Here is a 16,155-nt window from a genome sequence, read left to right on the forward strand (position 1 = left end):
GAAAACAAGGAGCATGACTTCTGTTAAGAGCCGCTTCAGGCAAGACTTTGCTACAGGAGACGGCCAGACACTTCCCGGCCAGGGCGCGGCACGGCGCTGGATCTCCCCAAACCATGTCCGATGGGAGCCGACAGAAAAACACAATTAAGAGTGGCGCCTGGCTAGAGCTGGCACCCGAACATTTGCTGAACAGACTACCTCTCCAAAAGGAATGACCAACCAGGTAAATACTGCACAGAGATGTTAGATGCCACAGAAGCACCTCATGCTCAGCACACTCCCAAGCTCAACTCGTCGCCTTTACATCAGTATAGCTCCCTTTTCTCCTCCTCCTGTATGTCCTACCCCAGCAAATACCACAACCACCCGTCAAGAGCAGAACACGGGGGGTTAACCCAAAGCCTCAAACCCTTCCCTCTTCCTCTGCTCCACGTCCATCCGAGGTAACACTCTCTGCCATTCCTCACACCCGTCTCCTCCTCTCCATCCACCGTAATTCAAAGTCCTCACTCGCTCTTACCTGGACTTCCTCAAGTCTCTTAATTGTCCTCTCTCCCCCAAGCATCAAACTGCTCCGAACAACCCTCCCCATCCTGCTACCAACAAGATCTTCCTCAACATCCATCTGAGCCCTCGAATCCACGTACGTCACCTCTGCAGGCAAGGGTTTCAGGATGACAGCACAAAGGTACTAACAGAGCAGGTCTGGTAAGAGAGATTTTTAAAATCTCCTCTGGATTTCAGAAGATGCGTCAGATCTGGGACCATCAACACAATGAGGTAAGGGAAGCCACGGAAACAGATGGCAATGCCCACTCAGATGGAAGAGAAAGAAGCCAAGGACAGAATCTTGCAGAAGGCCGATTTTTAAGGGAAACACAAAGGTCGAGAAACCACCAGAACCTGAGGCTGCACAGTCAGAAAAATAGGCAAATCAGAAGCATTCCTTTTATGCACACCAAGAAAAGAGAGTGGCAAGAACAGGGTGGTTATCAGTACCATAGCCCACGGAGAGGTCAAATGCAGACTGAGCAGAGGCCACTGAACTGAGCAAACTATGGGCCCCGAGAACTTCGGAGAGCAATGTCAGAAACGCAAGTCAGACAGATGACAAGAGTTTGGAAGGGAGGAAAGGGAAAGACCTGAAATCACTAAATGGTAAAGTTACACAGAAAAGAAGAGAAAGACCAGCACAGTAGTTTGAAAGGGAAGCAGAAGTGAGGGAGTTATTTTTCCTGAGAGGGAGATCCTGTCATGTGTGTAGGAAAGATGGGGGGAGACAGAAGTCTGGGTGGATAGCAGTGAATCAGAAAGTTAGGCAGGCACAGCACAGGGAGATCAGCTCAGTGCTTTGTGACCACCTAGAGAGGTGGGGAGGGAGACGCAAGAGGGAAGAGATATGGGGATATATGTATATGCATAGCTGATTCACTTTGTTATAAAGCAGAAACTAACACACCATTGTAAAGCAATTATACTCCAATAAAGATGTTAAAAAAAAAAAAGAAAGAAAGTTAGGCGGGAGGAACCTAACTGTCATCTGGCATGTCCACATCTGTGCTAACACGCTGTCTACAGATGTGGCCATCAGCCCAGTGCTCGTGGTAAAGGAACAGGTTGTTGTTTATTTGTTTTTTAATTTCCAATACATCATAAACAGATACTCTTTGATAAGATACAGTAAGAATGTCAAGACAATGTCTGGCAGCTTTGACAGTTTCTACAACACTGCTCGACTTCTGTACTTATCTCGTTGTAAACTGCCACAAAGAGCTGCTGGGCCTGCAGAGCACCCTTGGAGCGTGGCCAGCCTCGCTAACTGCCCAGCAAGGAAGACGACTAGCCCCAGAGGCAGCTGTTCCACTTTCAGGCAGTCTGTTACAAAGTTCTTCCTCTTATTAAGACAAAATCACTCTCCCTGTAATTTCCAATCTCTAATTCTGCTTTTTAGATACAATTAAGTCCAACCCCTTATCCACAGGATGGCCCTCGAAGTATGTGAAAATAACTATCAGATCCTCACTTAAGGTCTCCTTCGTCAAGATACACTCAGCCGCGCCATCCCCTATCCACACTCTCTGCTTGTGCCCCGGGATGTCAGTCTCTTAACAGTGAACATTTAAGGTAATGAGAAGAGCAGTGCTATCACCATCTGAGTTCTGGACACTGTTTCTAAAGCATCCTTAGGTAGCCAACAGCGGCTGACACCCACGTGACACTGCTGATCATATTGAGCTTGAAGACAACGTGACCCCAAAGTTATCGTCACACAGCCCACTGCTAAGTCTGACCTCCTCCTCTTCCATATCTGGACTGTTATTTTTGGACCCAGTGACTGAGCTCCCCAAGGAATACTCACTCATTCGTTCACTGTGGCATAGATTTGCTGAATGCCTTCCATGGGCCGGACACTGCTAGACATGCTGGGGTTATTTTACGACCAGGATGGATTCTCTCACCTGCTGTGCCCCAGCCACAGTGGCCTCATTTCTTTTCTCAACCTTCCTCTGTCTTGGTCCCTGCTATATTCCCAGTTCCTAGCACAGTACCTGGCACATAGTGTGTACTCAACAGACATGGATTGAATGAACAAAGCCCTATTAAAATGTATCTGGCTAGCTTGAAAGATCAGCGAGATGTTCTGATCTGATCAGATGTTCTGATCAATGTTATCATCTAGTAGATCTGCTCACCTTTAAGCTTTGTGACATTCTCAGACATCTCCCAAATCAATTTAAGAAAAAAAAAAGCTAAATAGGATAAGGTGCTACATACAGCATGTGATCAACCAGTTTCAAAGCCAATTACTTACATAAGCCCAAGATTGGAAAAATACGTCTAATGAAAAACTATTAAAGGAATTAGCCGTTAACTGCTTGGGGGAGAAAAGACTTAGAAGATGAAAACTATTTTCAAATATTTGAAGGACAAACAAGTAGAAGAAAATGAAGACCTGTCCTCTGTTCTTGACGACCTGAGAGTTCACCTGCTGGCTGTAGCAACCAGGGACATATTTCAGGTTAACGTCAGTCACCATCAGAGATACCCTAAGAGAAAATGGTGTCTCTGAAAAACAGCGGCTGGATAATCACCTATTTGAAATTAGGCAGAACTCAACCATTAGAAAAAAGAAATTTTAAAGCCCCCTCTGACCCTGAAATTGCATGATTCCCTATATGCAAGAGTGAGCAGTAAGAATCAGTAGCCAGAATTATGATCCTAAACATCAACTCAAAATCAGATGAACTCCAAGAGCTCTCGTCAAGGTTTCTCAAGGCACCTGAACCTGGAGAGGTTTAAAAACCACAAAGGCCTGTTGCACAGTGAACACCAAGAGTGCCTTAGTTCCTTGGTTTCAGCTCTGTGCTAGAGCAATGTCTGTTCTTTTCCTCTACACTGAAAGCTTATTTATCCTTTGTAAAGTATTCAGAAAGTCAGCACATCATATTAGTTGTATTAAAGGGTATGAATGATCCAGAACATCCTTCCATAAATCTGCTTTATCACGAACTATAGTTGCATCTAACTGAAGATCTCTAGTATTAGTGGTGGTTTTGTAACCATGTGTTTGTTATAGGATCTTCATCTCAAAATAATAACAGAAGGATTTGAAGCTGCAAAGAAAAAGGCACTTCAGTTTTGGCAACTAGTCAAAATATGCAAAGAGATGAACAGTGAAAAAACACTTACAGACGTGGCCAGAACATCTCTACATACTAAAATTCATGCTAAACTTGCTGACGTTTTAACAGACGCTGTAGTGGACTCCATTTTGGCCATTAAAAAACAAGATGAACGTAGTGACCCCTTCATGGTTGAGATCACAGGGATGAAACATAAATCTGAAACCTATACAAGCTTAATCAGAGGTCTTGTTTTGGATCATGGGACATGGCATCCTGATATGAAAAAAAAGTAGAAGATGCATACATCTTCATATGAAATGTGCCATTAGAATATGAAAAAACAAGTGAATTCTGGCTTTTTTTTAATAAGCGTGCAGAAGAGAGAAATTAGTGAAGACTGAAAGAAAATTCGCTCAAGATGGAGTTAAAAAAATAATAGACCTTTGAAAGAAAGTGTGGTGGTGATTCAGATAAAGGATTTGTTGTTATTAATCAAAAGGGAATTGACCCCTTTGCCTTAGATGCTCTTGCAAAAGAAGGACCTAAGAGAAATGTGGAAAGGCTGACGCTTGCTCGTGGTGGGGTAGCTCTAAATTCTATTGATGACCTAAACCCTGATTGTTTGGGAAATGCAGGACTTGTCTATGACTACACACTGGGAGAAGAGAAGTTTGATTTAATTGAGAAACGTAACGTCCATCACATTACTGATCAAAGGACCAAATAAGTACACACTCATGCAAATCAAAGATGCAATCAAAGGTGGCTTGACAGCTGTTAAAAATGTTATTGATGATGGCTGTGTCATTCCAGGTACTGGTGCAGTGCAAGTGGCAATGGAAGAAGCCCTGATTAAATAAAAGCCCAGTCAGTGTAAAGGGCAGGGCCCAACTTGGGAGTTCAAGTACTTGCTAATGCAGTGCTCATTATTCACAAGGCTCTTGCTCAGAACTCTGGTTTGGACCTTCAGGAAACACTAGTTTGAGTCCAAGCAGAACATTCAGGTCAGCTTGTGGGTGCGGACCTGAACCCAGGTAAGCCAATGGGAGGCATATGGGAACACTACTATGTAAAGAAACAGCTTCTTCACTCCTGCACTGTAACTGCCACCAATATTCTCCTGGTTGATGAGATCATGAAAGCTGGAATGTCTTCTCCGAAAGAAAGGCTGAACTGAAGCTTCCCTTGTATCACCTGAATCATGAAGGCTCTCCAGAGTGATATTAAGAATACAGCTATAGAATTCTGCTCCAAGCTTCAAATGATTTTCAAAGGCATTTTCTTTTCCCATATGAAAAAAGGACAGAATACTGGCACCTATTCAAATTCTGAAGTTCTGAAATTATATTTACAGTATTTTTTTAATTGCACTGCAGTGTACACACGTACAGCAGGCCATATTTATCCAATAACAGGATGTTTTGCTTTAGCTTCAGTTATATAAAAATATATGTTAGATAAACATGTTATCTACCTTGTTATTAAATATTCCTGTTGAAAAAAAAAAAAACACATAGGCAAGGGTCCTATCCACTATTTGTCCATCCATTCATTCAAATATTTACTGAGTACCTACGATCTGCAAACACTATGCTAAGTAGTCTAAAGCATTGTCCAAGAGAACTTTATGTCTATATCTACACTGTCCAATACGAGTCACTAGCCACATGTGTCTCCTGAGCCCTTGAAATGTGGCTAATGCAACTAAGGAACTGAATTTTTAATTTTAATTAATTTTAATTAAAATGGCACCTATGTTCTTAGTTCCAAAAAGTTGAGAACCACTGATCTAGTTACTAAGGAAAATAATTTAAAATCTCTAAATTGAAACAAAAATATAACTTTATCATTAACCATTAAAAAGTAAAAAGAAAAGAAAAAAAGGAACTATACAAAGGTTCACATCTAGAGCATTTCATTTAATCAAGGTTTTCCAGAAATTTAAACTACTTTTTGTTAAAATCCTAAGAGGAATAACACTAAGATGCACATCACATGTGCAAAATCTATGTAAATGCAAAAATCCTTGGGGAGTTTTCTGGTGCATAATTTGTTTCCCCACTGTCATCTTGCCCTGGGCCCTCCCTACTACCCTCACCACCCAACAAATGCTGCCCAACCCTTACCCGCTCCTCTTTGGTGTAGAGTTGGAAACACTGGGATAAAGTGCAAGTTTGAGGCTGATGGTGACGCTCCCTTTGCAGCCGGACACTTTCTGCATCAGGGATATACTCATCTTCGGTATTTACAAACAAGCTGCAGTCAGGGGAGAAAAAGCATGTATTAGAGAATGTCTTGGAAAACTGATACAAAATACAATTAACAGCTTCACAACGTGGCTGTAAATTCATAACCAAAAAGGTCAATATATAAGAAAGTAAAAGTGGCAATCCAACTTTTCTATGTTCCAAAATGTCGTGAGACGTTCTCTATCTATAACGTTATTTTCAAGAAATAACTTGGAATTGTTTTTTCTGGGATTGGGCACAAACTGTACTGATTAATCATATATCCTTGTCCTCTGTATCAAAGGGCATGCATTTGGCATAACTTGCTAGAGTTAATGGGTCTGTAATAAAAGAAGTAATTTGACCTACACAGTAGTTAATGAATATATAGCTTCTGTCTCATTAGCAGCAAACAAACGTTCTAAGGTTTTGGGATCCAGATGACAGAATGTGTAGGAGAGAAATAATAAATTACTTAAATAAAGGATCAGCAACACACTTGGATACTTAGCTAAAGAAAACAGAGGTTTGTGTTTCAGCTAATTTGAAAGATCAAAGGTATGCTATTATAGTGATAATTAAGACAATGACTCTACAAACACTAAGTAAAAAAAAATACTTACAAATCTTTTGTCTCCTTGTCCCATTCTACCACTAATTTCACATGAGCAGTGCCACCTGGTCCACAAGATTTTAGTGCCCTATAGGATGGGGAAGGAAGTCACATATTACTTTCTAAATAAATGATTTTAATTAAATATACATCCTATCTGAAATCTGAAATCATAGGGTGATTGCTGAAAATCTTCATCATCGTTCCCCATCAGAAAAGGTTTCTGACCATTATAAACTCTTATTTAATAACTTGATTACAACTGGACTGAAAAATCCTTAAATTAAAATATTCAATATGGAAATAAAGATATTGGAATAAATTTAGTACCACACTATAAGGTCATCCACAATAACTCTTAAGATGTTATGATCTTTCCAATTTTTGTCCAATATCTCACCAAATCAATAGAGACTGGACGGGACGATAGTCTCTCTGGGAACAAACTCTGCTCCTGCATCTCTCCACCTGCCCCCATAGGCCACGCCTGGTCCCTGGACCATGCCCACACCAATGTAAACTGTGCCTTCCTACAAGGCACCCCTCAAGTTTCACCTCACTTATTTCCCCTGAGCTCCTTGGCCCCTTCGCCATCTCCTGAGATACTCAGCATTAACAGTCAGTATTACCCATCAAATAGTTTTTAAGTTTTGCAATGTTTTGGATCATTATCTAATCTATTAACTCTAATCTCTAAAACCAAACAGTGAGTTGCTTTCAAACAGAACCATGTTGTATACTTTTTTGGAATCCTGACATGCAGGGCACTACGATATTTGTTGAAAAAGTCATTATAATAAAAACAATAATGTGTTTTTATATTTATATGTATCCACATATGTATCGTGTGTCTATATACACATATCTCTATTACTTTATTAATAACAGAAGTATGTAGAAGCACAGACATAGCAGAGGGAGAAGATAATTCTAAGGGGGAGAGGAGGGACAGTGTGAAGAGAGGCTCAGAAGGAATGAATTATCAACAGAGGAAACTACACGTGCAAAGGCACACATAAAACCATATTGTGCGTTCAAACAACCCTCAGTACTTTGATGCTGCTGAATGTTTAATATAGTGGGGAGAAGAAAGAGGCCTGACAGAAGGGAAGTAGTCAGGGTTCAAACTGTGGAGAACTTCACATACTGTGGAAACTGGGCTTTATCTTTGAGGCCACGGGTTACCATTTAAGGATTTCAAGGAGGAAAGTGTTATGATTAGAATCCTACTTTGGAAAACTTTTATCTTGGTGAATATGAAAGTGCAATTCATCTGCGGTCCTGAGACCAATCAATTTACTTTCCTAACATCAGTACTCTAGGCTTTCCCGATTCCAAAAAAGATCATAAAACATATCCTACTCAAATATGAATCAAAATTAAAATAAGTGTTTACTTTCTAAGTGAGCCTGGAGGACCCACCACACTTATGTGGAAATTACATCAGACATCACTAGAAATTACACACAAACATATATGAAAGCCTAGAAGGTGATTTTTTTTTTTTACCTTTCTACTGTTGGGTGGCACAGGGGCTGCTCCTCCTGGGGCAGCAAGTATGTTATTCCCACGACACTGACCACTCGCAAACTGAATGGACACACCTGCAACAAATGGCAAAGGTAAATCAGGCTGAGTTTCTCTTCGAGGGCATGTGGTTCACCGGGGCATTTCCAAAACAGATTAGAGCGAGAGCAAACTGTTTTGCGAAATGCTTCTCTACAACATTCTGTGAGGCTGTTGAGCCACTCTAATACACTTTAAGTATGATTACCCCAAATGCCTTAACATATCAAATATGTTACGCAAGACATGTAATATGTTACTTTAGCTGAACATTAATATAAGTCTTCCACGGATACCTTAACAAAGAAATCATAATTTTGAAAATATATAGTCTACAAAATCTCTCCAAGCCGATCATGTGCTAAACTTTATTAGACAAACATTATAAAGGAACACCCGGCAGTGCATGGAAAACCGTGCAGTGGTCAGCTCCCTTCATAAAATGAGGGACAGTCCTCATGCTGGAAAACCTGAACACAGCAGATTTTACTACGCAGCTTTTCTCCAGGGCTCCCCAGCATTCCAGCTCAGTGTCTGGTCTTCCCTAAGGGCAAAGGTCTGAACTTCCAATCTCACTGTAATGACTTTCTTCACTGGGTACACACATGCTATGCTGGAGTACCAAAAGGCTTACACACCTGAATGCCAACTGTGGGCCTCAAGAAATACTTCATCTTCTCCAAGATTTCCCTCTGCAGAAGGTCCCATGCTATTGTCTTCTCTAAGTGCAGCACAAAAGGTAGTCCAAATCTAGCACACATAAATATTATAATCACCTTAAAAAGTATGACAATTCCTTTAATACTGTAACTCCTTATTCATGACCTTTTTAAATGGAATCACAATACAATTAGTTTTAGGACAGTTCTCAAAATAAAACAAACAGGAAATTTAATACTCTCATAAGTGGATGAAACAGTCAGAAGGGAAACTGAGATTTCTACATGAAATTTAACAACTCATACACCAAAATGGCTTCTAATAGAGCATGGTGCCAGGTAATAAGATGACAGGGTTAGTGGAGATGGGGAGGAAAGCAGGCGGGAGTGGACACGGGTCAAACATAGAAGGGGTTAGGCGCCAGAGGAAAAGACAGGGCTGGAAGGTCTAGCAGGCAGGCAGCCACATCCGGGTGGCCTGACAACAAGGAAGGCACTGGCAAGTGACTGACACTAGAAGTCAGCTCCTAGCCTAGGGCAGAAGTCACATGGCCCCTGCCAGGTTTCCTATCCAGTGCTGAGCTCACAGGTGTTAGAGAATCAGAGGCAGAGCCATGGTTCTCAGCAGTGGCTGCAGGCTGAAATCAGCGAGGGAACTTTAAAACACAATGATTCCCCCGAGATTCTGCTGCAATCCCTCTGGTCTGTGGCTGGAGCACTAAGGCTGTTTGAGGAGCTCCCCAGGTGATTCTAATATGCAGCCAAAGTGGAGGAGCACTGGCCTAGCCTTAACTCTCACCCAAGCCCCAGCCATTCAGACCTGCATGCTGTGCTCTGAATGCGTCCGACTCACACCGCCAACGTACAGCCAATTCCCTCAGTCTGGACTACCCTTCTCACTCTTCGTTTAAGCTATTTCCTACTCGTCCGCAGAAGGAGCCACTGGCACCCTGTTGATCTGTTCCCTGAGCTCGGCTGCACTACAAATACCGCCTGCTTATTCTGCTGCCTCCACCAACAGACTGTGTTACCTGACAGCAGGAACTGTGACCGACTTATCTTCCTAGCCCAAACAGCCATACCTAGACAACAGTAGATGCTGAATGAATGAATGAACAAGTGAATAAACAAACAGATAAACCCTGACTCAGGCCAAAGCGGGGGTGCTAAGGTCACCAAGAAACCCGCTCCTAACAAGTACCAGTTTACTCACAGTAGTACTCAAGAGTGAGCCTACCTTCCTAAAGACAACTGTGATGCGAAATAAGTTACAAGCACGATGTGTAAATCAGTAGGCCATATTTTTCACACGACGATGCCCTCACTTTTAAGAGACTAGCATCATGAAAGGGATTTCATAATTTCTTTATTTTATATAAATACGATGAGCTGCCTTTTCTTCTGTCCCTTAAACATGTCAAGCTCCTTCTAACCTCAGCAACTTTTTTTCTTTTTAATTTTCATTGGAGTATAGTTGATTTACAATGTTGTGTTAGTTTCAGGTGTACAGCAAAGTGAATCAGTTCTACATATACATATATCCACTCTTTTTTAGATTCTTTTCCCACATAGGGGATTACAGAGTACTGAGTAGAATTCCCTGTGCTATACAAGTAGGTCCTCATTAGTTATCTATTTTATATATAGTAGTATGTATATGTCAATCCCAATCTCCCAATTTATCCCTTGCCCCCTTTCCCCCGGTAATATCCAGAGAAGACCGTAATTCGAAAAGATACCTGCACCCCAATGTTCACAGCAGCACTATTTACAGGAATCAAGACGTGGAAGCACCCTAAACGTCCATCAGCAGAGGACTGGATAAAGATGTGGTACATATACACAATAGAATATTACTCAGCCATAATCTCAGCATCTTTGTACTCGATGTCCCCTCTTCACGGGATCCCTTCCCAAGAGGCTCACACAGTTCGCACCTTCCCACTCGGCTCAGCCCAGCTGCTGCGTCCTCAGGGAGGCCCCCCTCGCCTCCCTCTCTAATACAGTTTTGCTAGAGACCCCACCAGCACGTTCTATCACACCCGCATGTTTTAACATCTTGTCTTTAGTGGCTCTGTCCTAACTAGGATGCAAGCTCCATGAGAACACACAGATCCTGCTGTATCCCTAGTGTTCAGAATAGTGGCCAACACACTGTACAAACACTAAAGTAGCTGCTAATGAACATCACAAACATACAAATCAACGCATTTTGCTTCTACATTATTTACCATTCTTAAATAAGAAACTTATTTCAAAGCAACATTTTAAAAAGTTAATATAAATGCTACTCTGACAAATATTAGAAACACAGTATCCTTCCTCCCTGAGACACATCCATATCTTGTTATTACTCAAGTTACATTACTATTGTGATAAAGTTACTTTAAAAGTACTCCCATACAGAAACTAACATAACATTGTAAAGCAAGTATACTCCAATAAAGATGTTTAGGAAAAAAAAAAAGAAAAGTAACTCCCATAAATTCTTACAGAAGGAAACAGATTTGAGAGAGATTTCTAACTCCCAAATGTCTGACTACATGCAGCTGAATGAATACTGGTGCCATTTGCCAAGCCAGGAAATACTGGAGGGTCAGGTTTATAGGGAAACACAATGAGTTCAGTTTGGAACACAAGACTGAGGTGCACGTGCCATCCAAGTAGATTTGTTAAGAATTAATAGAAGAAAAAATGCTGTAAAGAAAGTAGCTGGATATAGGTCTATAGGTCTAGATACCCAGGAGGATCTTGAGCTGAAAATATACAAGAGAAATGTGCCCTTAAAAACTACATGAGCTTGGGAGCCATTCTAACGCAGATCTTATCATCCTAATTTTATCTTCTCCCCCTCCCAACCCCTCAAAGCAGGTCAATTTACACACATGCTCTTTCTAAATATCAGAATCAACAATTAACTACTAAAAGTAAGGATTTTTTTTAATCCCTACTTTTTAAAACATTTGAAAATATTAGACTTTTAAAGTCTCTTATTGGAAAATAAGCTGGTCTTCACCTTTTCCCTTGCTGCCCAGTGCAGGCTCGGTTACACACTAACAGAACAATCTTGTCGCTTCCTGCTGTCGTGGGGGTTAAGTCCGCTCTCCCCTGCTTTGCTGCTGCTTGTGTAGAAGAAGACAGTCTATAATGATCCAAGCCAAATTTCAAGTGGTTTAGGTTGTTGTTTAAGTGGATTCCTAAAACAAAATGAAAACTTACTTTAGCTCTTCAAAATTTTTTATTCTTTCATTACAAAAAATTTACCCATTAGAGAAATTAAGAAGTTGTCATTATGCTATTTAAGCTGCAATTGAAAAAAGGAACAAATGACCTACTTTGAGATTACTCATCTAGTCATAAGAAAATTTTTTGCATCCATTATTTCATTTAAACTCGCCTTACCTACCTACTACCTTAAAAACTGAAAATTAAAACTCTTCACTTCAATGAATATTAGTTTTAGAATGGCAAGTTTGCAGAGATGACCCACCAAGACAAACTTAAAGTGAGACCATACAAGCAGCAACCAAATAAAAAGATTTTAATAAAAAATAAAGACTAGTACATGTAGAATGATCTTCAATATTCCAATAGCAGCTTCTTTTCCCCACTTTAGACCCAGACTTATAAGAAACTCACAGCCATTACGGAACTTTAATACAATCAACTAGCCTGGATTGACCTACAATAAAGTGAACAAAAATGTATGTTTGACAGGCACAGTGCTGGTTGCTAAAAACCAGGTCTTCAGACATGCCCCAAAGCAGAGCTATCTGTCAATCAGAGGTACTTAGCAATGCAGCACCTAGCACAAGGTCCTGCACTTAGTAGGAACTCAATAAATGCTTGACTAAATAATTGATCATTTCTTTAATCCTTCGGAAGTATAGCCTAAGGAAATGATACCCCAAACTGGAGAACAGAAGAAGCCCTCCACCACTACCACACCAAAGAAATAATAACAATATCACCAAAAGGGGAATAAAATAAAAGGTGGTTTACACAAAAGTATCCACAGCAAAACTCCAGCAATAACCTAAATATCCAGCAATAGGAGATTTGTTGAACCTATTAACATACAGAGTTAATACTCAAATAAATTCCAGATTAATTAGAGTTTAGAAACGAGAACACAGAAACTAGAAATAAGGAAGAACTGAATCTTCACCAAGCTATTAGAGGGAAGAAAACTTTTTAAGCTTAAATACCATAGAGAAATCACAAAAGAGCAGCAGATTTCACTTCACAACCACCTTAAACTTTGGTATGAGAAAAATAAATAGAAGTCTGAATCTGAGACAATTAACAGGCTCATTTCCCAGGTTCTTGGCAGAAGTAAGGCTGGGAAGACCAGTTCTGCTAAAAGTGATCAGGATTCCCAATGAGATGAGAGGATACCACTCAACTGCTCAGAAGTCAAGCTCCGCATTCATAGTCCAGGCCCGTCACTACCCACTGTGTGACCTGGGCCCGTGACCTAACCTCTCTAAGTCTCAGCTCCCTCACCGGTGAACTGGGGAAGACAGTAGCCTCATATGCACCAACAAAATACTGATGAGGCCTTTGTGAAGAACAGAGGCTTACGCATATTCACTAGTGGTATATTCTTCCAACAAAGGCTCTCTCTGGCTAGACTATATAACCTTGGACCTCACCAAATTCATTTATAAATAGAAACTCAGTGTTAACCGTAAGCAATTGGGGTATGAAGGGGGACTGGGGGAACTTTTCAGTTAAACAAACGTTAACTGGGCTCTCGCTGTGTATTACGAAGTACACTAAACTGCTAGGTGCAGAAAGATAAAGCAAAGTGTAGTCCCAACTGCAGAGAATTTCACAGTTTGGTAGGAAGGATAGAGAACAGAGCATTTCCATACAACGTGCCAGTGTCAGAGATGAGCAGAAGCTACACTGGAACACAGGAGAGCAGAAGTCAGCCAGCCAGTCTGGGGTGGGGGAAGTGAGGAAAGGTTTTCTGGACAAGGTGATGATGGGCTATTTTTTACTATAATGCAACTAAAATTAGAAAACAATTTAAACAAACAAAAGCATATGCCTGAAAACACAACAACTAGAAAATAAACAAAAAAGCTCCCAAGTCAAAGAATGACAACTGAAATAAGACTCAAAAAAATAATAATGTAAATATGAGTAGACCAGAGAAAACTGAATCCTAAGCTGGCAGTGCAGAAAGCCGACCAACCCAAAATACAGAATTACCAAAGGTTCAGAGACTAGAGGCACCAGAGACCTCTAGAAGTAGAGGTGAAGGAAAAGAGGAACTAAAATAAGAACTTTCAACAGGGGTACCAAGGCCATTCAATGAGGGAAGAATAATCTCTTCAACAATGGTGCTGGGACTACTGAATATTCACATGCAAAAGAATGGAGTTGAACTCCTACTTCACACCACACACAAAGATTAACTCAAAATGAATCAAAGACCCAAATGTAAGAGCTAAAACTATAAAACTCTTAGAAGAAAACACAGGTAAACCTCATGGCCTTGGATTTGGTGGTGGATTCTTGGATATGACTTCATAAAATTAAGAACTTCTGTGCATCAAAAAACACTACCAAGGAAGTAAAAAGATAGCCCACAGAATGAGAGAAAATATTTGCAAGTCATATATCTGATACAGGTCTAGTATCCAGCAGATATAAAGAACTCTTACAACTCAAAAACAAAAAGACAAGCAACACAATTTTGAAGTAGATAAAGGACTTGAATAGACATTTCTCTAAAGAAGATACACAAATGGCCAAAAACCACATGAAAAGATGATCAACATGATCTGTCATTAGGAAAATGCAAATAAAAATCACAATGACATACCACTTTGCACCCACTAGGATGGCTATAATCAAAAAGACAGAAAATAACAAACATTGGCAAGAATGTGGAGAAATTATAACCCTCATATATTGTTGGTGGGAATGAAAAATGATGCAGTTGCTATGGAAAACAGTCTGGCAACTCCTCAGAAAGTTAAACATAGAATTACCATATGACCCAGCACTTCCAATCCTAGGTACATACCTACAAAGGAACTGAAAATAGGTATTCAAACAAATACTTGTACATGAATGGTCACAGCAGCAGTATTTCATAATAGCCAAAAGGTGGAAACAACTCAAATGTCCATCAACAGATGAATGGATAAACAAAATGTGGTATATACATATAATGGAATAATACTCAGCCATAAAAAGGAATGAAGGACTGGTATATGCTACAATGTGGATGAACCTTGAAACACTATGCTAAGTCAAAGAAACAAGTCACAAAAGGCCACTTATTATACGATTCCATTCATATCGAAGTCTAGACTAGGGAAATCTATAGAGACAGAAATTAGAATAACGACTACTTAGGACTGGGTGGGATGGGGAGACTGGGAGGTGTCCTTAGGGGAGACAAAGTAGGAGCTAATGAGACGGGAGCTGGAGAAATGAATTTTTAGCAAAGCGAACAGTAGGGAATGTATAAAAGCATGTGGCATGTTCCAGAAATAAAAAGTAACTTGGATAGGGTACATGGGGAAGAAAATGGAATATAGTAGAGGCTGAAAAAAAGGCAAGGACCAAATCATGAGGGGCCATGCATTCTTCCCAGGTATTCAGATTTAATCGCAGACAAAAGGGAAGCACTGGTAAATCAATAAGCACGTAGCGTGGTCAGAACCGTACGTCAGAATAAGTCTGGTGGTGCTGTGAAGAAATAACTGAACGGGAGAAAGCCCAGGGATAAAGAAGTTACTAGAAAAGCCCAGTTGAGACTGGTCTGCACTGTGTCAGTCGCAGTAGAATGCAGAGGAAAACTTCAGTTGTGAATTTAAGTCAAAATCTGAGGGAGAAGTGTTTGGGTCCAGCTTGGGTGAAGAGAAGGATGGTGATGCCGCATTTCACAGAAGAAACGCAAGAGGAGCTAAGAAAGAAACGCTCAGTGTAAGATACCTGCAGGACTATAAATAGAGTTTCCAGTGGACAGCTGGAAGTCAGGGAATGGAACCAGAAGAAAAGTGGGGGCTAGTGGAGAGTTTAGCTCTAAAAATCACCAGTAGAAAATACTGGCAAGACTGGGTAGAGCAGCGGTTCTCAAACTTCCACATGCATCAGAATCACCTGTTAAAAACAGATTGCTGGGCTCTGCCCCCAGCGTTTCTGTTCAGCAGGTCTCGAGTGGCACCTAAGAATTTGCATTTCTAATCAGTTCCCAGGAGACACTGATGTTCTGACAACCACTGGAGTGCAGCAAACAGAACAGAAGCCCTAGGATCTTGAAGAACACTAAGGCCAGGAACAAAGTTTTTCCCAAGAACTGCCTTCTGCCAGGGAAATATGTTACCTAAAATTTATACCATCATAAAAAGATGTGTTATGTGTATTTTACCACAACTTAAAAAAATTATACCATCATATAATCTAAGAGGGTAGACATTTGTTAGACCTGCAAACCCAGG

At 40.6% G+C, this 16,155-nt stretch overlaps 1 protein-coding gene, 1 non-coding gene and 1 pseudogene across 3 annotated transcripts in view; 2 read left to right on the plus strand and 1 right to left on the minus strand.

Moving 5' to 3' along the window:
* The window catches only part of USP31 (ubiquitin specific peptidase 31), a 114,038-nt gene that overhangs the window by 58,225 nt on the left and 39,658 nt on the right, over positions 1–16,155 (minus strand). For both annotated transcript variants that reach the window (XM_060031892.1, XM_060031891.1), the window contains exons 7-11: positions 11,709–11,889; positions 8,672–8,783; positions 7,977–8,071; positions 6,478–6,555; positions 5,753–5,882 (exon numbers count right to left, since the gene is read on the minus strand). In XM_060031892.1, the coding sequence (XP_059887875.1) occupies positions 5,753–5,882; positions 6,478–6,555; positions 7,977–8,071; positions 8,672–8,783; positions 11,709–11,889 (596 nt within the window). The remainder of the gene's footprint in view (positions 1–5,752; positions 5,883–6,477; positions 6,556–7,976; positions 8,072–8,671; positions 8,784–11,708; positions 11,890–16,155) is intronic.
* LOC132438552 (T-complex protein 1 subunit zeta-like) lies at positions 14–4,809 on the plus strand (annotated as a pseudogene).
* LOC132439039 (small nucleolar RNA SNORA22) lies at positions 3,317–3,445 on the plus strand. Its single transcript, XR_009522273.1, has one exon. It is a non-coding gene; the product is annotated as a small nucleolar RNA SNORA22 (small nucleolar RNA).

Source organism: Delphinus delphis, chromosome 15 (assembly GCF_949987515.2).
Source record: "Delphinus delphis chromosome 15, mDelDel1.2, whole genome shotgun sequence".
Taxonomy (NCBI): Eukaryota; Metazoa; Chordata; class Mammalia; order Artiodactyla; family Delphinidae; genus Delphinus; species Delphinus delphis.